Source organism: Belonocnema kinseyi, chromosome 10 (assembly GCF_010883055.1).
Source record: "Belonocnema kinseyi isolate 2016_QV_RU_SX_M_011 chromosome 10, B_treatae_v1, whole genome shotgun sequence".
Classification (NCBI taxonomy): domain Eukaryota; kingdom Metazoa; phylum Arthropoda; class Insecta; order Hymenoptera; family Cynipidae; genus Belonocnema; species Belonocnema kinseyi.
Genome location: NC_046666.1, coordinates 72703225 through 72730856, shown reverse-complemented (window position 1 = coordinate 72730856; position 27632 = coordinate 72703225). Strand labels below are relative to the sequence as shown.

At 34.3% G+C, this 27632-nt stretch overlaps 1 protein-coding gene across 1 annotated transcript in view; it reads left to right on the top strand.

The window, feature by feature from the left end:
* The window catches only part of LOC117182304 (homeobox protein orthopedia), a 94548-nt gene extending 69406 nt beyond the window's left edge, over nt 1-25142 (top strand). The window contains exons 3-5 of the mRNA XM_033375446.1: nt 7147-7352; nt 21446-21798; nt 24082-25142. Of these exons, the coding sequence (XP_033231337.1) occupies nt 7147-7352; nt 21446-21798; nt 24082-24571 (1049 nt within the window). The 3' untranslated portion in view covers nt 24572-25142. The remainder of the gene's footprint in view (nt 1-7146; nt 7353-21445; nt 21799-24081) is intronic.
* Nucleotides 25143-27632: the final 2490 nt, after the last annotated feature.

Genomic DNA, 27632 nt, shown 5'->3' with positions numbered 1-27632 from the left:
TCCGTACGCGTAGTCGCAATTCACACAGAAAGAGAATTAAATACCCCATTTTTTGTTTGAAAAATTAACACAAAATGAAATTTTCATCTTTTTTATTTGTTTTTGTTTTCAGCTGAGGTATTTGCAAGTCAACATTTTTATTAATATCTAAGAATTTTTTCACTAAGCTTGAACTTTAGATTCTAAACATGAATCTAAATCTTGGTTTGATTTATATTTAATGAATTTATTTGTATTGATCTAGTGTATGAAAATTGCAAGTAAAAATTAATCAATTATCTCACTGAGAAAAAGATCTTTTTAATTCAAGCAAAAAAAATTTGTTTGAATACATATTTTTGATTCGACACACCTTCTTTATTTCAATTAATTAACCGTGTATTTAATTTCAATATATGGAAGATGTTAAGACTCATTGAATTAAAGAAATTATTTGTTTGATACGATTTGTTTGATTCAAATAAATTATTTCAATGTGTCAAAGAATAATTTTGTTTAAACGTCTTATACTTAAATTAAAGAACGTATTTGTTTGATTCAAGCAAGTAATAGTTCTTTGTGCATCCGCTTCCGTTATGGGGCGCCACAGCGTCATTTAGTTATACGCAGTCAAAATGGTGATTCAATCGTTGAATGTGTCAGCATGTTTGTTCGCGGAGTGTTTAAGCAGTAATGTAAAGGCTGTACCTAAGCGAAGCTTTGGCAATTTTCAAGTTACGTTGGGCGCGCTAGTAAAGGGTTGGATTTCAACCAATTCCAGACCGTCGCCAGTTTTATTTCTAAGTAACTTCAAACATATTATGTAAGATGTTTAAAATTGCTGGAAACCTGGGACCTACCCAGCGATTTATTTGAAATTTGAAAAAAAAGTTATTTTCTTGCTATATTCTTAACCCTATTAAAAAGATGTAAGGTTTTATTTCAGACTATAAGATTTTTAGAGTGTCTTCTAACCTAAAGCTGTTACTGTCACTATAGCGAAAAACATGGGTTATTGAAAATAAATTCCTTTTTTAAGTGAAAATTAAAATTTATTTAAATCGAACAAAATCTGCAATTAATTTAACAGAAAAGACGTTTAACTTAAACAAGAGTTTTATTTCATTCAAACAAAATATATATTTAAATCAAAAATGTACAATCAACCAAAAAATTTGTTTCAATCAAACATATGTATGTTTGACTGTATAACAAAGAAAGAATATATTTGATTCAAACAGATCTTTGTCTCAGTGCTGTTTTCATGTTTGAACTTTATCAAAAACACAATAATGCCATAAAATCGAAAATATTAAATACAAACGATAAAGTAAGAAGCGAGTAAGATAGCCTTTTAAATTCAATTTGTGACATAAAATCTCTGAAACAGTGTTAAATTTTTTATTCAAATAATAGCCTCACATTGCTTCTTCTTTCGTATCGCAACAAAAAAATGTTAAATTATCTTTGACATACAAAAGAGACGACGTCAAATGAAGTTGGAACCCTTTCATTTAAACTCCAAAACAACTTTCATCTTCTCTTTTAAAAATAATTGAAGTGCAATCAAGAAAAGAGAGGAAAAACAATAAAACAAAATGAGGAAGAAGAAATCCCAAGGAATGATATTTGTTGTCAACACAGGCTCTAAATCAAGGGACTTCCGTCGCGAATCAAGGACTCTCGCGTGAAGTTGAAGCTCGAGGCAGGCACGTATGGACGATGCCTCTTGACAATTCCTGTTTTAGGGAGAATGGAAGCTGATATCTTTGTCCTGTGAACCTCTGCCTCGATTTTTTCTACCAGGTCAAAAGAATATATCGGGCCACGCGCCATTCGCAAACTAGCACCGGGTCCCTTCGAACCTCGATAATAAATTGGATCAAGCCGACTCTCGATGAGTTATATAAGTTGCCTAGATCCCGGCTTTACTTTTCTGAACTCTAATCTAAGGTCTTGAGTGGATTTCAGCCCAGACCTAGAGTGAACGTATTCGCAAGCCGACTCATCGACAACAAATTTGGTTGCCTTTTACCTATAAATTAGATTTAGGAAATGCCGAATTTACTCAAATGAATAGCTCCTTATTTTAGAGAAAAGTTTGGTCATTGTTCTGAAAATTTGTTAGATTTTAGTTAAACCCTTTTATGGAATCCATAGATCAAAATTACCTATCATGGCTGAAGCTAATCAGGTCCATTTTTTCAAAAATATTTTACGTACTTAACGATACATAATATCACTAACCGTTTTTGGGCTCAATTCAGTAATAAAATACCTCAAGATTCCTTTTGCATGTGCAGTTTTTTTCTTATAAATGAGTTCAGTTTCATTTACTGCTAGAAACTCAACTAAAAACCGAGAATTTTATTTTCCACTTAATCGGAATTGGACCACTTTTTCCGGTTTAAATTCTTAAAATCAATTTAGCACTAAAATGTATTGAAAATACTTTGAAACCAATTTTTAAATTATGTTTTAAAGTAGCTCCTTGTCGAAAGAGATAACTTTTCGCTGCATTTTATCAGGAATTGCAATATATACCGTAATTACTGTGCTATATATTCCAATTATCGCATTATAATAGCGTAAAATCGTGATATCCTACATTGCAAGATTTTAAATTATATTATTATTTTATTATATTATATATACGAGGGTTCTAGTAGTGTCCAAGGGATGGCAGTGCATTATAATATCGTAAAAAGCCCCGGAACCTGCTTGTACGTTATCGTATTGCGCTTTATATCGATACAGATGTTTTGCGATTGCATTGTGCGATATCTTTTTCTCCGTATGCCGTGAATTAATCTCCGAAATTTCTCTCCGCATAGAAATGAAATTTGTTATTCAATAGATTGAGAAGACCGACATTTCTTAACTTTGTGTACATGATATGCAGTATAAAGTATAATTGTCCTAGAATCGACCAAATATTTGAATGATAAAACATGAATTTGTATGCAAACTTGCTATGAAAAGTAGAAGATTTATACTTTTTCTAGAGTCACTAGCAACTTTGAAACATGTTTGAAGTTATTTAAAATTCCGATTCCTAGGGGAGAGTGGGGTATGGTGCCACGATTTGACTTAAATGCCTTGTAAATGATGATTGAAATGTGATTTGGATTGAGTATTTTTTCAGGTGAAGCTTACATTATCCGAGAACATTTTATTATTCGAAACTGCTTCTTAATCACGTCATTATCTGACCTTTCATTAATTAATGGATTCTGTATTTTAGTTTATTTAAACAAAATGAACATTGTAAAATAAAAATTATATAACATAATAATTCTGAGAAGTGTGATGTAGCGAATAAAATTACTCTAGAGATTTTCAATACTGATTAAATGTTTTCTTATTATTCAAAGTAATGTATGTAGCAAAAGCAGTTTTAACCTCTTACTCTCTGTTGAAATATATGGGCGCGGCACGGCGCGGCGTGGTGTCCCATATGTAACGGCGCAAGATTTAATTAATTTTAATCTATTTAGAACGTTTATAGAAACAAATCATGCTACCCGAAGTTTAATAAAATAGTTTACCTATTAAAACCTAACTTTTTCATGCTTTCAGTATTTTAAAATATGCTGTAAGTGCTTAATTTCAGCCAGACTTTGTTATCGATTTCCGCCGAAACGGGTTTTTTATAATGACTCTTCTGACGCGTATTTTAAAGAAGAAATTGTCCCAAATCACTATTCTTCTAAGCAGAAACAGAAATTTTATGTGAAAAAAAAACTTATACTCCGCTGTCCCCTACATTGCGAAATAAAAGAAAATTCTATCCCACGCAAGCCTCATTTTCTATACAAAAATTTTCTATTTTTTTTATAACCCCAGCTACATTTAGATCTATATAAGTAATCAAAAAAATAATTTAATTGGCGTATGAGATTTATGTAATCGTTTGGAAGGTCGCAACAAGATGTAGGAAACACGGATAATAAAATCCCCGGATGCTGTTGGACGCTGTTGCAAAATGTAAAAGCAGCAATGCAGCGCCGCTGTCGTCCGACGAGAGCGTCATGAATTTTTATGAGTTTAGGAAATTAATTTGTGTTTTTCGCTAAGCTGGGCTTAGCGCCGCGGTAATTAATTGCGCTGATTGCTTTGCATCATTGATGAGCGGTTCCGAGTTTCGCCGCGTCTACTTCTCTTTATCTCTCTCACTGTTTCTCTCCTCGTCTCTCTTCTCTCGTATTATGCATCTCTTCTCTCATTCGCTTTACGTGCAGTGTACACGCGCAAAGCTTCATTTGTTAGGGCTTTGCGCGTTTCACTAGGCGACTATATACGCATTCTCGTTCTCTAGCAATGTTTCTACTAACTGGATCTAATTACACCTGAGCTCGCTCGGTTGCCTCAAAAACTAATTGAACATTCATAATGGGCAGATTTCAGTTACGGATTACGAAATTTTGCCAGTTCCTGACCGTAAAATCAATTATTTAAGATGCCGAAGTTTCAGGTGTTTACATAAACTGATATACATTTATTATAAGAAAATTTGATGTGACGAATTTATGAGACGATTTTATGGTCTCAAAAAATAAACATTCTTGATTAAGGATACAAAATTATATACATACATAGTGGCAAAATTATGTATATTTTAAATTATTTTATGCAAAAATGTATGAAACCAAGGAAAATACCACTGCGAAGTACTTTGGATGTATTTAATATGGTTGTTATTATTTGTGCTTATTTCATGAGCATTTTGCTTCCTCAAAGGTATCAAATAAATTTTCTTCCTCATAGAGGGGGATTGTTCTCTAACAAAAGAAAAAATAGATACTTTTAATATTTTTTAAGCTTATGTTTGTGTGTCTTACAAAAATCTCACCTTAAAAAAATCAGAGAGCCCATTAAAATGTCAATCGATGTGTTTTGTCACAACGAAGAACTTTTTGAATTACGGTAAAATTATATACCAAATTAAAAACCAAAGTTTTCCTCAGAATACAGGGTGTCTCAGACTCAAGTGTCCGATTTTATATGGCTATATACAAATTAAAAAAATAAATCGAAAATTGCTTTTCAAGAAATCAGTTGAAGCTTTAGTTTTTGAGTTATAAAATATTTAGGCTGGATCAATAAGGAGCGTGCTACACACAGACGTGTGTACTGCCGTACAAACTAAAAAGATACATAAGGGACATTACCGCTTAGGTCGACTTTTTCATTGCCACGTTTAAGAGAATCACTCTAAGCAGCAATGTCACTTACGTATCTTTTTAGTTTGTACGGCAGTGTACGCGAGCGGTAGTCCAACGCAGTGTTATTAAAAGAGCGCTGAGGTGGGGTTAGTGATTTCCGCTCACACACCCGACTGTTATACCCCGCTCCTGATTGGTCCAGCTTATATCTTTTGTAACTCAAAAAGTAAAGCTTTAACTGATTTCTTGATGAGGAATATTCGATTTATTTATTTTTTATTTGCATACAGTCATGTAAATCCGGACACTTGAGCTTGGGACACCCTGTACATGTAACCTTTTTTTTTAATCTCGAAAACGCAAACAATTAAATCAAATACAGTACTGTTATACTCTCAAAATAAAAAATCGTATTATAAAAAAGGTAAATAATTTTGTTTAAACATTTACAAACGATATTGGTAAGTTATGGTAGGTCATGGAAGGTTCTTCAAATGGGCAATATATAATATCTATATGCTTCTCGAAAACTCGAACAAATATATCACATATATATTACTGTTGCATTCCTAAAATATTGAAAAAGATTTTCTCATAAAAACAAAATAAATAATATATGCTTTAATTTATAAATGGGTATTACTAGATTATAAAAGGTCATAGAAGGTTCGACAATAGGTCATTCGACGTGTCTTGAGGACACGAATAAACACGTCAAATACAGTACTATAGTATTCCTAATATGAATAAGGTTTTTCTGATATAAACAGAATACACAATACACGATACAATAGTCAATCAAAAAAAGTTTTTCTCAGTTAAACCAAGTAAATAATTTTTTTCAACTTCTTAAATCGGTAATGACAAGTCACAAAAGTTTTAACAATAGTTCGATCGATGCGTCTCAAATGCGCGAAGAAATTCATTAGACAGACAGGCAAAATTTTGTTTTTGGCGTAGTTCAATATAAACAAGACGTTGAACAAAAAATATCATGTGTGGTAAGGGCGTCAAGTTGGTCAATCCCGCACGAGTGTGAAGTTTGGCGTTTCACGCTCGTGTGAGATTGACCAACTTGTCGTCCTTGCCACATAAGATATTACTTTTAAATCTTGAAATCAAAACAAAAAACTTCCAAAGGGTCAATATACCTGAAAATCCTATCAGACTTGGACATCAATTGGAGCTACAATTATTCTTCCAAATTTCATTCAAATTTCTCTGCTAATTTTCGACATATTGTCAACAGAAGAAAGTTACATGCATACATACGCATACAGACAAAGGCATTTTTAAAAGTTGTATGTTCGAGCTCCTATCATTATATAAAAATATGTCAAAAGAATTTATTTGGAAATTTAGGACATCACAAACCTCCCTCTCGGAAAATGCAATTATATACCATATTTCCCATTGTGTATCATTTTTCGACCTGGGTTTCCAGTCAGGAAATATTTTGTTGAAAATATTTAGACACCTATTTTTCGATTATTAAATTTCTCATTTTGATTATATTCCTTCTCTCCATTATAGAACTCTTGCGTTTCCACTCGTTGACGTTACAAAAGTGTAATTTTTCATAAATGGCTTTTTATAATAATATTAAAGAAAAAAATCTGCTTTTATACACAATAAGAACGCGATGAATTGTAAAAAAGAAAGTGACCACTGAACTCTATAAAAAAGCTCTATTAATTTGGTTTCCAAATTTCACTGTTTTTTTCCTGATCATTAAAATTGTAAGATTCAAGCCCTCATAACGGAATTAAAATGTAAAAATTTCTTCCTTTAATTTAAACATACTTTATTTTATATTCTCAAATGAATCAGTCATGTTTCACTCTCCATTATAGGGAATATTTTTAACTATATTCTATTCTAACTATTTATTTAACCTAATTTCATATTTTGTTCAATTAAGCCTGTAAACACTATTCCCAACATTTCTTTAATATTCCAACATTAAAATTTAAAATAGTCTTTTCCATTTATGGAATTTCAGATACGAGCTATTCAGCTTACCATCCAGCCCTTCATGGGGTGGGCGAAGATTCCTTCGTGAGAAGAAAACAAAGAAGAAACAGAACAACGTTCACCCTTCAGCAACTGGAGGAACTCGAATCTGCCTTTGCTCAGACACATTACCCAGATGTCTTCACTAGAGAAGACCTCGCCATGAAGATAAACTTGACAGAAGCAAGAGTTCAGGTGAGAATTCAAACCTTATAAAAATGTTTCATAAAATTAATCTCTTGATTTAGGAGTCAAAGACATAAACTTTTAAACAAACTGAATTTTCTGTATCAATACAGAGTAATTGTTTGTAAATCCACAAGTTTACAGAATAATTGTATGATTACAAATTTTCCTGCTACACTTACATATTTTCGTCGCACGCGACTCGTTTCACTTACAAGTTTGAGCACGCCTCAGCGCGCGCGTCTGTTGGCTTTGGCGCTTCGCGCTCGGTCTTCTTGCTTTCCCACATTTGTGCATAGACCTTCTTAAAATCAAAATAAAACCATTAACAACTGTAATTTTGTTTTTGTAATAATAAAAAAAAAAATCTGCCCGCCACGTGGGCACATTCTCATTGCGCGATTCGCTTCGCTCGCAAGTTTGAGCGCGCCTAAGGTGCGCGACTGTTGGTTCTCGCGCTTCGCGCTCGATAATATATTTATCTCGCGCTTCGCGCTCGATTATGTATTTACCTCGCGCTACGCGCTCGGTCTTTATACTTCTCCCGCTTTCGTAGACACACCTTTTAAAATCAAAGGTCAACGGACTAACAACTGTAATTTTGTGATTTTGAACTCTCTTTTGTTAAAGCGCTTTCAGCTTTAACGAACACATTCTCATCACGTGTCTCGTGCTTCGCACTCGATTTGTCCAAAATGACAACTTTTCTACATTATACGTAACACTTTTATATTAAATATGATACATTTTTTATGTACCTCTGCCTGGGATTGCTTATTTAAAAATTGTAAAATAAAGAGCAAATTGTATTTATCATGATTATTTTTATATTTGTTTCTTATTTTGCTTTAAATTGGATTCTAAGCTGCGCTTAAACATGTATCATTTCAATAAATTTATATCATTACAATTCATAATATGCATAAAAATTGAATAATTCTAATTCTTATTTCCTTGCTTTTATCATTTATTTTTATTTTAAATCTTGTTTTTTACGGTTAAATCAAAAATACTGTTCGTCTGTATAGGGTCTAATACAGGAATATGTATAGGGTCCTATATAGGATCCTGTGTCCTCTTTCGTCTTTTCTGTCCTTTTTCCAAAAATTTAATTTTTTTATTTTTAATCTTATTTTTTACAATCAAAAGAAAATGTACTCGTCCTATCTAAAAATGATTAACAATAAATTAATAGATTTTTTTATTTTTAATGTTTTTTTACGTCTAAAAACAAAATCTACGCATCCTATCGAAAAATGATTTATTATAAATTTGTAGGTCTTTCCAGGGCACGCAATTTAAGCGTATTTATTTTTTTCGTATCTTGCATAGCTTGACTAAAAAATGGAATTTTTGGATTTTTCATTATTTTTGGTTCAATCAAATTTAGAATTTCTAACTATTCGACCAAATTAAAAAAGTTGTTATCATAAGCTTGTAGGGCTGTCAAAAAGCAACGTTTTTCTTTTGGTGGCTTTTTTTCATGTCGCGCGTTGTTTGGCTTAAAATGTTCATTTTATTTTAATTTTTTTTGGATTTTTAAAATGCTCTAACTCTGATAATTTTGTTTTTACAGAAAAAAGTCATAGAGATAAATTGTTTAAGTTTCTGAGTACTATGAATAATTGTACATAGAATTTTGAAATCTTGAAAAAATGTGGTTTCAAACATTTTTGGTACGATCAAATTTGGATTTTCAACTTTTTAAGAAAAATCAAAATAGTGTTTAAACAATCTTATGATGCATTGAAAATAAAACATTTTTCTTTTCTTGACTTTTTTCATATCATGCGTTATTTAGCTTATAATATTGATTTTCGTGTGTTTTTTGAAATTTTGTAAATGCTAATACTATGGTAAATTTTTTTGTTATATAAAAAAGGTAAAAGGATAAATGTTCGTCTGATTGACTACTATAAATGTCCGTACAGACAATTTTTGAATTAAAAAAAAGGTGGTCTCAAAAATTTTCAAAATACGCTCACATTTTGAATTTCCACCCAAATGTCTGGCTAACAAACCTGACCTTTATTTTAGGACACTAAAAGAGTATACCGAAGGCCAATCTAATCTTTCAATTCTTTCGAAAGTTATCGTGCTAAAAAACTAAAAATCTACAGACGCACACACAGTCACCCACAGATAGACAGACAGACACGTTCGTAAAAACCTGTTTTTCGGATTCAGGGAGCTTCAAAACGTGGACATTTGACAAAAACGAGGGGGGGGGGGGTTAAGTTTTGCACAAATCTAATACCTTCTTTTGATGAGAATGTAAGAAAGTAGATTTTTTGAGAACCTACACATGAGACGAAAAATAAATTAAAAAACATAAGTTGTGAGGAGAATGTGCCCACGCAGCGGGCTAATTTTTTATTGTTAATATCGTGTTTCACGATTAAAACAGAGAATACGCATGCTATCAAAAAGTTATCTATAAAAAATTTGTAGATCTTTTTGAAATGTACAATTTTTGTTCAGTCACCTTTTTACCTATTTTGCACATTGTAGCCGCAAAATCTTATTTTTTTTTATTTTTCATTCTTTCTCTATTTTGTCAAAATTTGAATTTTTAATTTTTTTTTTTATCAAAAAGGTGTTGAAACAATATTGTAGGGCATTGAAAATAAAACATTTTTCTTTTCTTGACTTTTTTGATATCATGCGTTATTTAGCTTAAAATATTGATTTTCGTGTGTGTTTTTTTTTTAATATTTTAAATGCTATAACTCTGGTAAATGTTGGTTTGATAAAAAAAAGTCATTAGGATAAATTGTTCGATTGAATACTATGAATATCCGTACAGACAATTTTTGAATTTAAAAAAAGTTGTCTCAAAAAATTTCAAAATACGCTCACTTTTTGACTTTTCACCCAAAATGGTTGGCTAACGAACTTGACCTTTATTTTAGGACACTAAAAGAGTATACCAAAGGCCAATTCAATCTGTCAATTCTTTCGAAAATTATCGTGCTGACAAACAAAAATCTACAGACAGACACACACGCACACTCAATAAGGCACATTCGTAAAAACCTTTTTTTCGGATTCAGGTAGTCTCAAAACGTGGACATTTGACAAAAATGGAGAGGGGGGGGGGGTCAAATTTTACACAAATCTAATGCTTTCTCTTGATGAGAATGTAAAAATTTGTAATTGTCTAAACTTTTCAACATATGTAGAAAATATTGTTATCTAACGATTCATACACTTTTCAGCTGATTCGACCGTTTCAAAAGACAAATACGATCAATTATGTTTAGTACTTTTTGCATGGGTCTCCCATAGCTAACATGGGCAATCACCACATTACAAAGTCTATTATGGAAACGAAGCTTACCATTGAGCTTAAAAACTACAGATATAAAGAGAACTATCGTGCGGATTTTATTTTTAAATCTAACAATTATTGACCGCTTAGTATAAAAGATATCATGTTGTAAAGATTAATGTTTGTGTTCTCCCGTGGGACATGGTGGGGGTAGGCAGTGACGATGTGGAAACACTGTCACTCAGTATTTCATAGCTGAGTATATACATTTTGAACTGTGTTTAGACCAGAGTTCCTAAGACTCATAGAGGATGAGTCTCATAACTGTCAACGCCGTCAACACAATTTTTTCCGAGAATGAAAATGTTACGTTGCCACTATCGTTTGCTTACGAACTGTGACTGTGAATGTGTATATTCGTTAATAGGACGCTTCTATGGGAGTGTACAAACTCAATTAAAATTTTTCACCGATAGTTGAATTTTCACCTAAAATAGATAAATTGTCAACTAAAAATAGGATAGTTAAAATTACAGTAAAAAAATTTTTTGATTCAAAATAACTTACGTTGAACCAAAGAAATGAATTTTCAACTAAAAATATAGATTCTCAACCGAGAAGATTAATTTCCTAATCTAAAATATTAATTTTCAACAAAATACATGAATTTTCAACCAAATATTTGCGTTTCAAGAAAATTTTTAACATAATTGTTAACTTTTCAGACAAATAAATTAATTTTTAACTAAAAAGATGGATTTCACCACGACGAAACTCTGAGTATTATTAAAAAAGAGTCATGCGCAATTACGTACGTATTTTTAGCCGAGAAAACTTTAGTGTTGGGCTTTTCATCGTATTTTGTAATGCTTATCCATAAATTTGAATTTTCTATTTTTTTGCACTTCCCACCTTTAAAGAAAAAACTATTGCCTCTATTTAAAACGGTTGAAGGAGATTTTCCAAACCTTCATGAAACTAGTAATTTTGGTCTCTAGGCTATTTATCGTATCAAAAAGAGTGCATCAGAAGAAAATCTGATAAAAAAATTCCTTTGAAAGGTATCGTGCCTTCAGAAGAAATCAAATCCGACAGACATTAATGTTTGTAAAACCCGTTTTTTTACTCAGGAGATCTCAAACTATCGTGTATTTACAAACACTGGATAGGTCGAAAGTAACATAAATCTAATAGTCCTATAATGAATGATGAGAATGTAAAAACTAAACAAAAGCAGACCTTCATTCCTAAAATAAACATATTTTGCATATTAATTTAACTATAATCAACTAATTGCTCAAATAAAAGGGTATCTTAATTTTGATATAATGACAATGAATCTGATTCTTTGTTAATGTGGTAGATTTTCGAGAGGGATATGCAGGAACAGGGGCGTAGAAAGTATAAGGGCCATGGGGCCCCAAGGGACATGCTGACACCCTCAACCTGACATAATCTTCTGACGAAGTAAGCCGATAATCTACGGGATTACTCTGCTCTCCGCTGTGTTCTCAGCAATATTTACACGCGGTGACTCGCGGCGAGAAAATGTCTATTGTACACTTACAAATTATCAGATTTTATGTGCAAATTCTCCGAGTCATCTGCAATCAAATCCCCACTTAGCAAAACCAAACTTCACACTCTGAAAACTTCTGCAGTTTTTACTAGAAGATTTATATACAATGCTCGAGTATCAAATTGAGCTAAAAAATCGCATCAACACGTCATAATGCACTTGTCAACTGTTTGCAATACTTGCAAGCAGATTTAAATGTCTTCAACCCAAATCCATTTTTTCTACATTTGCAGTTGTAATTTTGCATTTTCTAACTTATATTGATTTTTAAATTTCCTAATAGTCAGGAACTTCTAAGAAAAATTTTAGTGCGCAATAATAGTGTTTCTGTAAATTGGCGACAAAATTGTAAATGGTGGAAAAATTTTCAACGTAATTAATTTGGTCCCTTGATGTTATGAACTTTACCTGAAGTATATTATACTTTTAACAGTGTAAAGAATTGTTTTATAATTAAGAATAAAATGTAGCCTATGTATTAATAAGGAAATTAAAATTAGAATCTATGTGTGCAAAAATAGACGAAATGTAAATATTAAAGTTATAAATCGCAAGATATGCAAGGAATGGGAGGACAGTTCTAGTGTACGTATAGCATAATGGGGTAAGAGTATAGTACAGAGCCCCAAGTATGACGCAATTACGGCGCAGACTCATTGTTTCATTAGTGAAGACAAAGGGAATCTGGAATAATGGACAAATAGGCGCGTTTATGTAGTGCTGTTCTCTCCTACTCCAATTAGAAGCTCCTGGGGGGTCGAAGAAGCACGTTCTCCTCACGCGTCACATGACGACCTCACTATACGAACGCCATTTACTTAAAGCGTCTATACAGACATGTCTAACGCCAGTCAATTACAATCAATTCTAGTTTCAGATTTCTAGAAACATATTTCAACACCTTTCACACTTCCAGATAAATTTAAATACTTATTAAATACTCACAAAAATAAATACATAGTTTTGAAAATATTCGGTTAGTCAGAATAGTACCGCCAATTTGTATTAGATTTCTTAAACATTCCGCTCGTTTATATAAGTCAAATAATACATATTAATTTTATTATATTATGGCTTTATATCTCCTACCCCCTCTAATTTTACGGTCTCTAATCCTACAGCACTTGCTTCTGTTTTCCTTTCTCTTAACCCTCCCATCAACCTAATCCCTCCACCACTTTCGATATTTCTGCCCCCTCCCTGCAACATTAGATACTTCACTGTCTCTGCCTTATATTCTTTTCCATAAACCTCACTCAGTTCCTTGCTCTTATCACCCCCCCCCCCCGTCATACAATTGTCCGTAACCTTCTTTTGCCCCTTCTTCCTTAGAGCTACTTCCCCTATCATATTGTACTATACCACCTACTTCCACTCCGTTCACCAACACTTCTCTCTGCATCCTACGTTATACTCTTTTCTGTAAGTATACTTCAGTCTCTTAATCCCTAGTCCCGACGTTCTGATTACACCCCTATTCAAAATTTTCACCTTCCTCTTCAATTTTCACTAATTTACCACCTTCTCCTCATACTCTTTTTTGTACACATACATCACTCTATCACCTCCCTAGTCCAGCCCTCTTATCACCCCCTTTTCATAATTTTCCTCAATCCATACTCACCCCTCCACACTTACTTCCTCTTTCCCTATACAGTTTACATCCACTTTCCTCTTCCTCACTTATCCTTACAACCTCCCTTAACAAACCTCCATAACTCTGCCTCTCCATTTTCCGCCACTACACCCCCCCCCCCCTCTCTCTTATTCTCTTATTCTTATTCTCTATAGTCTATAGTCTATACTATGTGCCTTACTTTCTCTGGTCCTTAGTTCTCCAGCTCAGATCATCCCCTTCTACAAATTTTCCTCAAACTCCTTGACTACTCCACGTCCCTCTCACCGCAACGGCATTATCGCCTTCACTCACCCTCTACTCTTCCGTCCCCCTTTCCAGGCAGGGTTTTATTATTAACCTGCAGAATCTAAATAAAATGAATACTTAGATCCAATCATAAAAGTGTGTGGCTAAACATCTGAAGAGTCCGTAAGTTTATGTGCGTTTATAACAAGCTCAAGCCTAAACGTACGGACCTGAGAAAAGAAAAGAGACATTGGTTGTGTTCCGAAGAATGGACACTACTATAATAAAATTGTCAGTTGTTTGGCCTCTCCCCCTCTAGTTTTCTATTTATAGCCATCTCTACCATTCGCCCCTTACACATCACCTTTATCTACTCTTAACCCCTCTAGCCCTTGACTATCTAACAACATTCCGCTCCTTTTGCAAATTCGCTACTTCGAGTTCTCTATCTTATACTATCGCACCCTGCTCTCATCGCCCCCCCCCCACCAACAATCATCTCTCACCCATCGGCACCATCCTCACCCTCTCTCCCATCCCTTTTCTACTCTACCTCTTGCCGCCATAGCTGAATGAGAAGGCATTGGTCTGTCTCCATTGTCGTCGTTGTCTGTATACACGATAACTGTTAAAGGAATTAGCCGATCGGATTGCCCTTTGATAAAGTTTTTTAAGGCTTAAAAAGAAAGAATGACTTCGTTATCCAGCCACATTTGACTAACGATTCTCCTTTTATCTAACGAAAATGCTTTAAAAAAAACATTTTGCAGCAAAGTATATGAGACACGTGCAAAACTTTCTTCGAATAATTTTTTTGATCAAATGCATAGTTTTTATTTCAAGCGTGAAAATTGTTATTTAAAATAAAAAATTCTATTTTTTCAGTAAAGCTATGTTTTCAAATATCGACAATCAAACTTGTAATTTTTAACATTTTAGTCAAACATACCGTAAGGGTGATTTCTAGGGGTCCTGTAGTACATTCTCGCATCCACTCTATAAATCGTGGGATAAAAAAGAGGATTTTTGACGTTTTCATATTTTCAAATATTAACAATCAATATTTTATTAGGCAGGTCTGAATAATAGTGACATGTAAGGGTAGGTAACCCCTTAAACAAAATTTCGGTAGTTATCTTCGGCAAATTATTATTTCTGCCCTTCTAATTGATTTTAGCAAAAAACAAAAAAGATTTAAAAATTGGAAATTTTGTTAAAATTTCGTTCATATTAACGTTCATAACTTCAAGTAGATTAACATACGCAAGTTCAAAAAATGTACAAATGATGAAAATCGCGATAAAGTTTGTTATTTATTATGAAAATCTATTAAATCAAAGAACCAAATGCAATAAACTTTTTTCTCACAAAAAGCTGTGCAGAAACTGATTTCCCCCCTCAAAATCGAAAAATCAAGTTTAGAAAAAGAAATTGAAACGATAAATTAAAGAATATTTTTTTTTTTCTGAATACAGCGGTTGTTCCTGTGTATTGAAGTATTTCAAGCAAATCTTGCTGTATTGGTCCTTGTATTTTTCTTGGTGCATTCAATTAAGTTAGTCATTCGTATAATTTAAAATTTGATAGTGAATAACTAAATTATTTTGAACAATCTTAATTATTGAAAAGGATATTGTAAATGGTTAACGTTTATTTGTCATGGCAAAATATTAAATGCATTATAAAAATTAAATACCAAGCCCCATTCTTTAGAATTTAAATCCAGCTGTTGAAATTTTGTGTTCACAGAATTAAACAATTGCTCGTAAGTCTATTTTATTTAAAAGAAACGGAATTTTCAGGCAAACAAAGAATTAAAACGAGTGGAATAAGCGCGTAAATATTATTTTTATAAAATTGTAGAGAAAAAGAAACATGTTAAGTTGTCAGTGTTTTTTACAATTAAAAAAATATATTTATTTAAAGTCTGACCATATTTGCTGAGCAAAATTTCCAATTTTTCAACCAGGAATTACTTTAACTAAAGAATTTTTAAATACCTATTATACTCTTTATATTCGACTCAAAGTAAGAAAATAAACCTTTTCACATGATAAAATCCAGATAGCAAAATAGAGTCGTTAGATAGATATTTAATCAATCCTTTTATTCACTAATTTCACTCATTATCTCTAAAACACGTAAAAAGTAGATATTCTTTCCCGCGGAATGGTCTCATCGTTATTGCTCCATGGTCACCTATATATTTTTGATTAAATTCACATTAAGAAAAAAACGAGTACAGCAGAACCGGAAGAAAATGTGATAGGAAGGGGGGGGGGGTCTGATTCTACGGCTAGTCCCAGGGGAACGAAGGCTTTGTTCCCAGCTATTACTCGCCCCCACAACCCTTAGGATATGATTATATCTTTCCGTCTGCCACCGGTCTTTTTACCCCTCTCCATCACTTCTATGCCCGTTTTTGGCCTCCAAAACCACCACAGCGGAAGCCAAGCTCATCGTATTTATTTTATTAAACCATTTTCCAGAGGTACTTCTTTCCATCTTTTTTATCCAAGAGGCTGGATACGTGAATGTCTCTCGATTTGTGGAAATATCTCCGGACGTTTTCGAAAGCCGACTCAATGCATTTTTAGTAAAGGAGGGTGCTTCCTGTTTAAAAGAGATCAAATCGAGCCGTTATTGTATTTGCTTTATTTGATTATTATTTACTTTATATTCCTTTTCCAATATCGAGGTTATGACTCTGATAAAGATTTAGCAATGGGGGTTGAGAGTAAATCCATTTTGCACCTTCGAAGAGTAAAATATTGTTTTTTTTTTTTTTAATTGACTAGAAAAGATTAAAATCAGTCTCATATTCAGAAGCTATAGAGCTTTAATGTTCTTATTGATTAGATAATTAAATATTCAAATCACTTTAAAGTAAAAGAAATTAGATTTGCAGAATTGAGTGAAGAAAAAGGTTGAATTTTACACGCTTGTAGAGTCCTAAATTCTGCTTTTCTGATAACAAAAAACAAGTTTAATTTTGAGCGCTTACATTTAGATTCTAATTTAAAATTGTTTCGTGAAAAAATGTATATTTTATTCAAATTATATGAATTATTAAAATTTTATAAGATTTTCGGCTTTTGTGTCACACTACAATCATCTATGAAATTAAAAATATCTCACGCCAAAATATGCACATACCTATTTTTTCAGTTATTTTTCAGCCCTCGGAAAACATTATAAACAGACAAGTACTGTTTTTATTGTACTCGTTTCTTGTCTAACAACAGACCGTTTTTTTGGTTGAGTTGTACCGGTTTGTATTTCGAGTCTCCAACAGTATTGGATTCGGCGGTTTATTGCACACGCTATAAAGTCTTCACCTATCAACCTATTGGCGAACTTACATTACAATTATCAGTTTTTTCCTATTCTTTAAACGCCTTTGTATATTGTAAATCCTTGACCATGAAAGCTTTTCTTTCCCAATTTTATTATGAGAGGTTCAAAGAATATTATGTAAAACTTTCGCTTCACACAAACTTAACGAAAACGTGCGATAAGCCGGCAAATATTGCGATTTTAGCAGAAGTCGATTTTTTGTAAAATTGTTACAAAATATTTATTAAATGCGGACAGTTGACAAAATCCATCTTGCTATATTTATAAAAACATGTTACTCGCAGATTAAGTAAATTGGTTCATAATTTCTCATCAAAACTTGAGCTTAAAAAAGAAGCTGTATCTTTGGTTTCCGAGAACTGAAAAATAACTACAAATATACAAAAATACGTATATTTCTTCAAGCTAGACTATACATATTTGCCAATGCCTGTGAATATTCAAACAGGCACTAATTTTTTACCACATTATTAACAACTGTAAGTTTCGCCTGTAAGTTTGGTGCGAATAAACCTTGTTTTTATGTTATTTATATTTATGAGATTACGGCGATGACAAAAATTAAATTATGAATCGCGTATTATTTGATTATTTTGAAAGAAGCGAGCGTGTGATTATTTACGTGGCGCTAAAGCAGAACCAGGTCCAAAAGCCCAGGAGACTACTGGGGTATAATAAAGTCTATTTCAGTTGGCATTATGTCAAGTTAGCCTCGTTAGCGAAACTCGAGCTTTTTAAAATACACTCGAGAACAGTGGTTGCTGCCGGCTCGTTGAACATGCACGCCAACCCCTCGTTGCTCCTTGCTACTTTGTTCTGTATGTAATTATCGTGGCATGCCTACGCGTTTGCTGATGACCCACCTGCGTACCTACCATTTCTAGTTTCACTTTGCACCTCAAGAACGCCTAATTTCCCTTTAGGGACTTCATATACATACTACGAAGGTAGACTATACTCTCTAAAGCAGAGAATCCAGCTTTGTTTAAAAAATACATTTACCAAATAGAATTTAGATTTTAATAATTATTCCAATTTAAGAACAATTTTTTGTTAATCCTCTCCTTTGACCTTTGGGTTCAAACCTATGAACCCCCCCCCCCACATTTAACCTCTGAATCCCTGATCTTTCATATATGACATTTAATCTCTGGCTAATAACCTTTCGCCTTTGTACATTTCCCTTTGACCTTTGCTCTTTACCATATGACCTCTGAAAAATGCCGTAGTCTACAAAGCCCATTCGCGAGAGGGTGCCTGCTAAACATTTTTCATCAAACTGCTTTTTCTTTATAAAAAGGGCTTCTCTGCGTTTAAAGATAACACTGGGTGATAAGATTTTGTTTGCCATCAGGTGATATTTTTTCCGTCGAATACGAACCTGAAGTCTACAACGTTATTTCTTTTCGAGTTTTTCAGGAAAACAGGTTCAAAAAGTTTTATGTGATGTTGATTGTCAGTTTTAGAATCAGCGCTTAAAAATACATAACGGAATACTACAAAAATAGAATAAACACGAACTTCATCAAATATTGTTACATAATGTAAGTGACCTTCCATTAATCAAGTGATTTGTTTATAAGTTAGGAAGATTTAACCTAGAGTCAAAAAATTGTGAAAAGCTTCAGGAAAAGTCGGAGAAACAGTTCAGATGAGGGTCAAGGGGGAGGGAAAAAATTGCCAAAAAATGGGCCTATTGGTTTATATGGAAGCCCCTAATATATTAGCATTTTTTTCTAATATTTTACATTTTCAAAATATCTTAAATATAAAAGCTTTAATATTAAGGAGAGTTTTAAATTTGAAAGTACTTCATTTAGGATGCGAAAAGTGACAGCTTCATGCCTTACTCGCCTGAGACAAAACCTTCATGATTTCATGGAGCGAGCGAGCATCTTTTAGTTTTGGCCAACTTCTAGCTTCATCTTGCTCAATTCTGCAAGCTAAAACATTCTAGCGCTAACTTCTCGGTTAGCTTGTTATTGTTTATATTTTTGGTTATGAACCATCTAGTATATCGCGTGCGTTGGCATCCTATCGTTAGGACGCCTCGTTTTAAATGAAGTATAATTTAAACAGTATTTGAAACTTAAAAATTGAAGGTTGACATTTGCAGGACTTTGTATTCACATATATGCTAATACATATGGTGCTAACATAAGCTGCATACGTAAGGGGTCAATTTTTAACCACCCCTTCTCCCCCTCGCTCTAAAATATATACACGACTGTGTATAAATTTTGTTATTCCTTAAATATAATTGATCAATGATTAAATAATTATCATAAATTGCACTTCAGATGTTAATAAAATTTCTTAAAGCGCCCTTTTGTTTGAAATTATTTTCCATTGAAGTTTATATAGATTAATTAAATAAATTTCCTTAATTAAGTTTAATGTAAAAATATTGTTCTGATATCCATGCCTAAATTATTGCCATGCTTATTATCAATTCTACTCTAAGCGACAGATTATTTCATTAATATATTCAGTATCAAATTCTTCATAATCATCATTACCTTATTATTGAGATCATTATCAATTTGAAGCCATTCAAATGGTACGAAGCGATCTAGGGGAGCCTGAAGTCGTTAACGTGTCGTGATCAAGTTTACTCAAGAGGAGCTAGATTTTCTGAAAATTAAGCATTATTCAATTATTTAAAAAATTGTGGAATATATTCCAAGTTTTAAATCCTAGTTACTCAACTGAAAATTATTATTAGAAATGTTTTTATAATTTTAATATTTCATTGGAACCGTGGCGGTTTGTATACTTTCAAATTAAAGTGCTTATTCGATTTTTTTAATTGCATATTAGGCCTGCTCGAAATATTTGAAGCGGAAGCTCTTTAATATCACACTTTTTTCATTTTTAACCAATTTTAAACTACAACTCAGCGGCTTTATTTAAAAATGCATCTTTAAAGGGAAACAAAATCCTAAAAAATTAAAAAATTTGTTTCTTCTGAAATATTTTTCAGAATACTTCTTTAAACTTCAGGCCTAAGACACTTTAAAAACAACCTTTAAAAAGAAAATTGGCTGTTGATATTGTTCCCCTTTTTCCTCTCTTATTCAAAATACCATGTCACTGCTTAAAACCTTACGCGATTTTGCAATCAATATAACACATAAGCTTCTTTCTTAAACCTATTGATTTTTATTTTCCACCATTATAAATAAGAAAGCACCCGCGCAAATCTTAAAAATTTGAGGACGTGTTTTCGCTGTAATGCTTACTATAGAGAAGTGCAATTTCACAACATCAAATGCCTGAAATTGAAAGAGAGATTTTAAAAATTTTGGTCGGTTAGTATGGTTTTTTTTTAAAATTAGGAAGCATTAATTAATTACGTAATGTAAGAAAAGAATCAATATCATATTGCTACCTATATCTGGGTGAAAATTATCTAACTTTTCTACTTCTACTTCCACTTTTTCGAAATTTTCGTCAGTTTTCTTTTTTTTGAACATTTTAATAGTCATAAATTTTGTTAGAAAAACTACCATCCTGAATGTTGGAAAAGTGGAAGTGAAAAGTTATATAATAGCCCCCCCCCCCCAGACTTTTATCTCTCTTATATTTATTTTTTTACGTAAATAACGAATGTTCCCTTACGGAGTAATCTTTTTGTATATCTGATGTTAAACTGTTTCTGATCATTGCACTGTTGACGTCATTTCCTGACTCTACAATAAGCTATTTTTTTCAAGGATAATTAATGGTGGTTTAGAAGTTTTGCACCACGATTTATCATTTTTTATAAAGTCTAAAAAAGGTCGAGAATCCTTTTTTACGAAACAAAAGAAGAATGAGGAATAAGGCCGACAACCACCTTTATTTTATTCTTCATATGTCTAATAAATAGCATTGTTTGACTAATTGATTAAACACGGCGACAAAGAAGAATAAGAACTGTGCTTCAGGTACTTTGCTTTTGCGTGAAGATCCGCATGTGCAACTGCTAACCTAGACCCTCCTAAATGAAGATAAAAAACATAATCAGAATATTAATTTTAAAATTGCAGGTCTGGTTTCAAAACCGAAGAGCCAAATGGCGAAAAAGCGAGCGCTTAAAAGAGGAGCAGAGAAAAAGAGATAATAGCGGATTAGATGGGGGCATTCCGCCATCTTCGTCTAGTGGTCCAAGTCCAACAAGCCACGATGCAGATGTTGGAAGTGCAGAAGGTGAAGATGTGGGCCCGGAAGGTGGAATGGGTTCGAGGAGCCCAAGCACAACGTCGGCGTCCGTGAGTCCGAGGCCCAACCAGTCGCAGAGTCAGCCGTCCCTGGGATCAGGCGTCGCGACGCCACCACCAAACTCCACCCGAGCGCCGCCACCGCCGAGCACAGTGGGTGGCCTTGGACCCCCCGCGGAGAGGTAAGCTTTCAACTTCGTGCGTATTTACGTCTTTAGGAAATATCACCCAGACTTTACGAAACATCCTCAGGGCACAGGACCGGAAGCCCGACACGCGCCATTAAACCACCCGACTCGTTCCGGCTGAAAGCAACATTACCTTCGTCCTCCTGCATCTTTTTCTCATCCTATTTGCGCAGAATAATCGTGATAATCGTTAGTCTTACTCCATAAAGTGAGATCTTTGACTCTAGTTGATGTTTCGAAGGTTTTAGATACAACATATCAAGAGGGAATTATTAACAGATTTTGAGAGAGGTGTTCATCAGTAGAATCGACCTCTGCTTTATCATGGATATTAACTCCGTGATCGAATTTTAGGTAGGAGGTGTCACTCCTTATAAGTTAATACTGGAATCATACTAAAAATCAAGAAAACAGATTCCAGTTACCCTTAACTTGTAAGGGCAGTTAAGAATCATCCAGATTCAAAACAGGGTAAATCTACACCTGATCATATTTCAAACTAAATTTGATCCGTAGTTGCAGCACATTTAAATCTTAAAACCTTTAACAAACTGTATTATCTCAATACTTCTAAACCCAAACAGTATTTCCTCAAAGACCCATATTCTAACAAAGAATAATCTTGAAAGACACATAAGAGTCTCTCTGGTGGGGCAAAATGGAGAACCGGGAGCGGTAGAACTTACTCCTCCACCGTCTCCGCAGTTGTAATTTATTTAAAACTACTCGCCGTAAATATATCCTCATCATTTATTCAGTCGCTCCTAGCTCGGATCGGGGTGAAGGGGGCGTGGGTGAAAGATAGAGCGAAGAGAGGGTTGGGGGAGAGGGAAGAGTAAGCTTTGCGTTCTTCTCGATTTTCCATGTTGCACGGGATAGGTAATATTTACTACAACCCCGTTTGTGAATCCCTCGCCCCTTTCGGCCTGTGCCACATATTGTATTAAGAAGAAAAACGTCCATATACAAGTGCATCTCAGTGTGTGTAACGTATTGCAACACTACCAATGGATGAAGCCGTGTTCGCCTTGTAGTTTAATGTCATTGAATTTTAAATAAAGACTTTAATGGATTGTCGTTACGTCCAGCAGTCTCGACTTAACGATGTGCTTTTTTCATACACCTAGCTTCTAAAATACGCTTATTTTAAACAAAGCACTCTCTGCTTCGGGTAATCCCACAAGAGTTGAAAAAGGTGCTTCATAAGATGCATTTACTGTATTAGCTCTAGGTCGCTAAAATGATATTAATGGTATCATCACTTTGTTATTGAGGAGATAAAGTTCTTTAATTCGTGATTGCGGTCTCATAGAAACTTTAGGACTATAAGTAGTGAAAAGGCATTCTCTTTATGGGGGATTTTGAAGTTTAAGATCACTTAGGGTTTGGTAAAACGACAAACCATCAGATGTTTTTAATATGAAGTATATCTGTCAACATTAAAAATTAATTACAAGTCGATTAGTGGCGTTATACACAATTAAACTCTCCTTGAGCACTTGCAGACTATATCAACTGCCAATCTAATAAATAGATCCCTAGAGTTCTAAGCAACTAAGCCGATATTTATAGACCCAACGATAGAAAGCCTTAAGGATGTATGCAATATAGGTGAAGGGGATGAGTTCATATAAGCAAGGAACGCGGCTAATTGCTGCTAATTATCGCGCTTACCGCGGTTCAGAAACTTCTCCACCTCCCTCAACTTCCCCTACAACTCTCAGGTCCACCACCATTTCTCTTTCTCTGTCCTTTTCCTACCTCTTGATGTCGATCTCACTCCTGAAATTTACTTCTGGCCAAAGCCTCAACTTTCATCTCCCACCACGCAACCAGACTCCTCCACATGCAGCCACCACCATTAACCATGATGCCAGTTCGCTCGTTACATTAATTAAACAATATTTGCGATTAATATTTGAGATAATCATCAGCGCCTCAAAGACGAAGCCAAGTTGTTCCTTACGGCTGCGAGGCAAGCGTCGAGATCGTAATTGGGTTAACGCTTTCAGGTCTAAAGGAAGTAGTTTGAAAGTATATTTCAATTCAATTAATTTGTACTAGGGATGATAAATTTTGATGGAGGTGGAATTACCTGCTTGATTAGGAGTATTAACTGTTGGAAAAATGTTAAATTCTATAAGGGTGGTGTTAAACCAATTTGCTTTGGTACAAATGGAGGGGACTTTTGTATGTCCTCCATAAATATAGTCGTGATAATATTTCTAAGCAAATCCTAAATAAATAAAATCTAACCAGAACTCACTTTTATTTTAGCACACCAGGATCAGGAGCAGGCTTCAGGCCGGTGGAGACTCCAACGTCCCTCTTCTTCTCACCACACCTAGCAGCACAATTTTCACCACCTCTCTTTAGCAACAAACTCATGAGCAGTACCCCCTCATCCTTATCATCTGCAGCGCCTTCACTATGGACCACAAGTGATCACCGACCCAGCAGCATTCAGGAAATGTTATCCTGGTCTCCAGCTGGATGGCCTGGATCGCTTTGTGGATGCTGCAAACCGGGAACAGGAGACCTTCATCGAAGTACTAGTTTGGCTGAGCTCAGGAGAAAGGCTCAGGAGCATTCCACTGCATCAGCTTTATTGGGAGGACTAGCTGCTTTTCCGGGTGGACTACCATTGCCTTTGCATCTGCCTCTTTTACCCCCACTACTGGGCCTCTCCAGGCGACCTGATCACCATCAACATCATCTGCCTAGTGTGGTTCATCAGCTGCAACCAGCCGCCAAAGAAGATCCCTAAAATTGACCAAATACTATACTGATCTTAAGAAAAATCTTCTACAAAAGATAAACAATTTTTCGTTCGGAAGTATCAAAGCTTACATCGCGATTTTCAAAAGACAGGTCTTATCCTTCCACCGCGACTTCGATCACGTTGAGCGTAGTTTACAAAGGCACAAGTTTCGTAGCGACTAAACACTGTCTAATCCCGGAGGACCAGCTTGTGCCTGCTTGTACCGTGACAATAGCGACTTCATCCTCGAAAGGATGTTCTCATAAATTGACGTTAGGTCTTATTTCGGGGAGTGTGATTACCGGGTGGCGTCTAATAAAATTCTTAGGAATCCGAGGATGGGATTAATTGACAAAAGATCAATAAAGGACCTGGAGATGTCCGTTTCGCTGTTCCTGATCGAAACCAAAGTTGTAAAAGCCAATTGTAGCAACTGTAGAAACCTGTATATTGATTTCTGATTACTGTCACCGTTGATAATTCGAATAACTTAATGAAAGGTATATTACGTATAGTGAGTATGTAGAGTATAATGTGGTAGTTATATCGAATAAACTTGTTCTTGTGATGATATAAATTTTGCTGTTCTTTGATCCGGATTTCCCAAAAATGTTGTTTTACTGGCCTATACTCTGATTATATATCACGCTATAATATATTTTCTCTATAATTAAATCATCCTATAATTATTCCACAGACAGAGCACATTAATTCCCTGATAAGAAATTTCTCACAAATAGATCCTCTAATAAAATCATGCCTACAATAAAACAAGGGAATTAACCTTCCATCATCGATGATGTAACTCTTATACAATTACACTAATAACCCCACTGATATTGATGTTAAACTAAATCAACTCTATGACTTTCAAATACCCTAAAGGCAAAATTACAAGTATCAATAAAACATTGACAATGTGTTCTTATTCATCCATCGAACCTATCTAAGCCAATCATAATAAGGTCGCCAGTCATCTAGATGTGTAAGTAATTCACTCTGCGAACCATCTCGAATCTGATTTCAGTCAAGTATTGCACATGTGTAGGTAACTGCATATCAATCTAGTTCAACCTGAATGTGTAAGGCACAAACGATCAGAGATAGAAGAAGACGTAGGAAAGGGAAGGGAATACTTTGAAAAAAGAAGTGGGTAGTTGAGAAAGGTAGGAGCATAGTTGGATGGAGCGAAGAATACTAGAAGGGGTTGTTGCAATCAATGCTCCTCGTAAGAAAAGCTAACCCTCTCTTATGGGATCAACCCTCTTCCTGCTTCCCGAGGGATCGCAGAGCGACGCAAGGGGTTGGTCCCGGCTCGTCCAACCAGAGACAAGACGCCATTGATCGGCACGTGGCTCCGGTTGGCCCGCGAGTGGTGGTTGGAAGGGTTGGTGGGGAGTTGTTGGAGAGGAAGGGAGAGGATGGCAGTTGTTGAGATGGTGGGGAGGAGACGCGTTCTACACACTCCGTTACACTTACTGGTAAACCGTATTAATCAACGACATCATGGTTTATCCCCCCATTCCTCCACACTCAAGCGTCCCTTCCTCACTAGCCGGACCACCGCGTGTGCTCCGACATAACCTTACGAAACCCTCCCGTCATTCCAGCAGCGGAGATCAAGGGGTGAAGGCGGTGTGGGTTTCGTAAGGGGTGCGAGAGCGAGATGAAAATAGAAATATATATTTGTGTGTGTGTGTGTGTTTGTGTAAGATAAGAAGCGAGAGGTTGAAGAAGAGCAGAAAGCAGGCGCCAGGTCACTCTGAGAGAGGCGATCGACTCCTAACGATGCCTTTAGTTCCGTGGAATTTAAAGGTTATGGTAGTATTGTTTCCAAAAAACTTATCTTGTTGATGTCAAGGATTGTGAACAAGGATGAAGCTTTCTGACGTGGGAAATGCTTTTATATAATGATGACCAACATAAATTTATTTTTATTGCTGTCCTCGTCAAATTTGTTTTGCTTGAAGTTATTATAATAAATTTGTATTAGGTTCCAGATGTTCTTAAAGAATATATTATTGTTATGCATTTTTTATTATTTATTTATTGAAAGTTTCTATTAAGCCTGTCCCTATTAATTTTATATCCCTCTAGTAATGGATCTGCAACATGTAAATTAATTTGATTTTATAGAAAAAGAAACAAAATTGTCTGTTGCTACTAACTCGTATGGACGGTTTTTTTTTGCAATACAAGTAAGGTGACAAGTTAATGTAATGGGCAAATGAAGGTAAGGGGCAGGAGCAAGTGGATTCGAAAATTGAAAATCATTGCAGCCCTTGATCCTCTTATCTCGACAAGACATCGTCGATAAATTCTCCTTTCTTCGTGCCTGGCTCACAAAATCCTTTAAGACACACTGCAGATCTTTTCCGTCCTGTTTTTCGAGCTCTCGGGTATATTCGTAAGGCTCGTATAGCTAATTTCATAACGAGTTATTAAGTAAGCTTTAATTTATCGGTAAAACTATTTTCTCCTTCCAGTTAACCTTTAATGCTTAGAAAATTCCTAAAAATAAATATGAAATAAAATACAATAGGAAAAGAAATATGAAATATGTAATTTCACCTCATGTAATAAAAGCATACTTCCTCCCATGATATATCACAAAAATACAAAAAGACCAATCAAATCGTTTCGAATCAACGAGTTTTTTCTATTTTTGCAACACTTTGAATTATGTTCAGGAAAACAGTTTTTAAACAAATGACTTCTTACTGGTCAATAAAATGTATTAATATTACAGGTTAATCGATTTGCCTTAAATCGATGAATCTCTACTATTCTTCCAATTTTTCAAATATTAAATGACCGCAACTTCTTCACTAAGTCAATCAATTCAACTCGTATCAAGTAATTTTTTATATTCTTGCATAAACTTTGAATTATGTCAATAAAAAATGTTTACTATACAAAAATTAATGTTTTAGGTAATATAAAGGTGCAAAAAAATGTAATGAATATTTATATAAATCCAGCTGCCAGATTTAGCACTATTTTATCCTCTAAATTTAAAGATAAACCTGATCAAGGCCAGGAAATAAATTTTGGTGCTGTACAACGG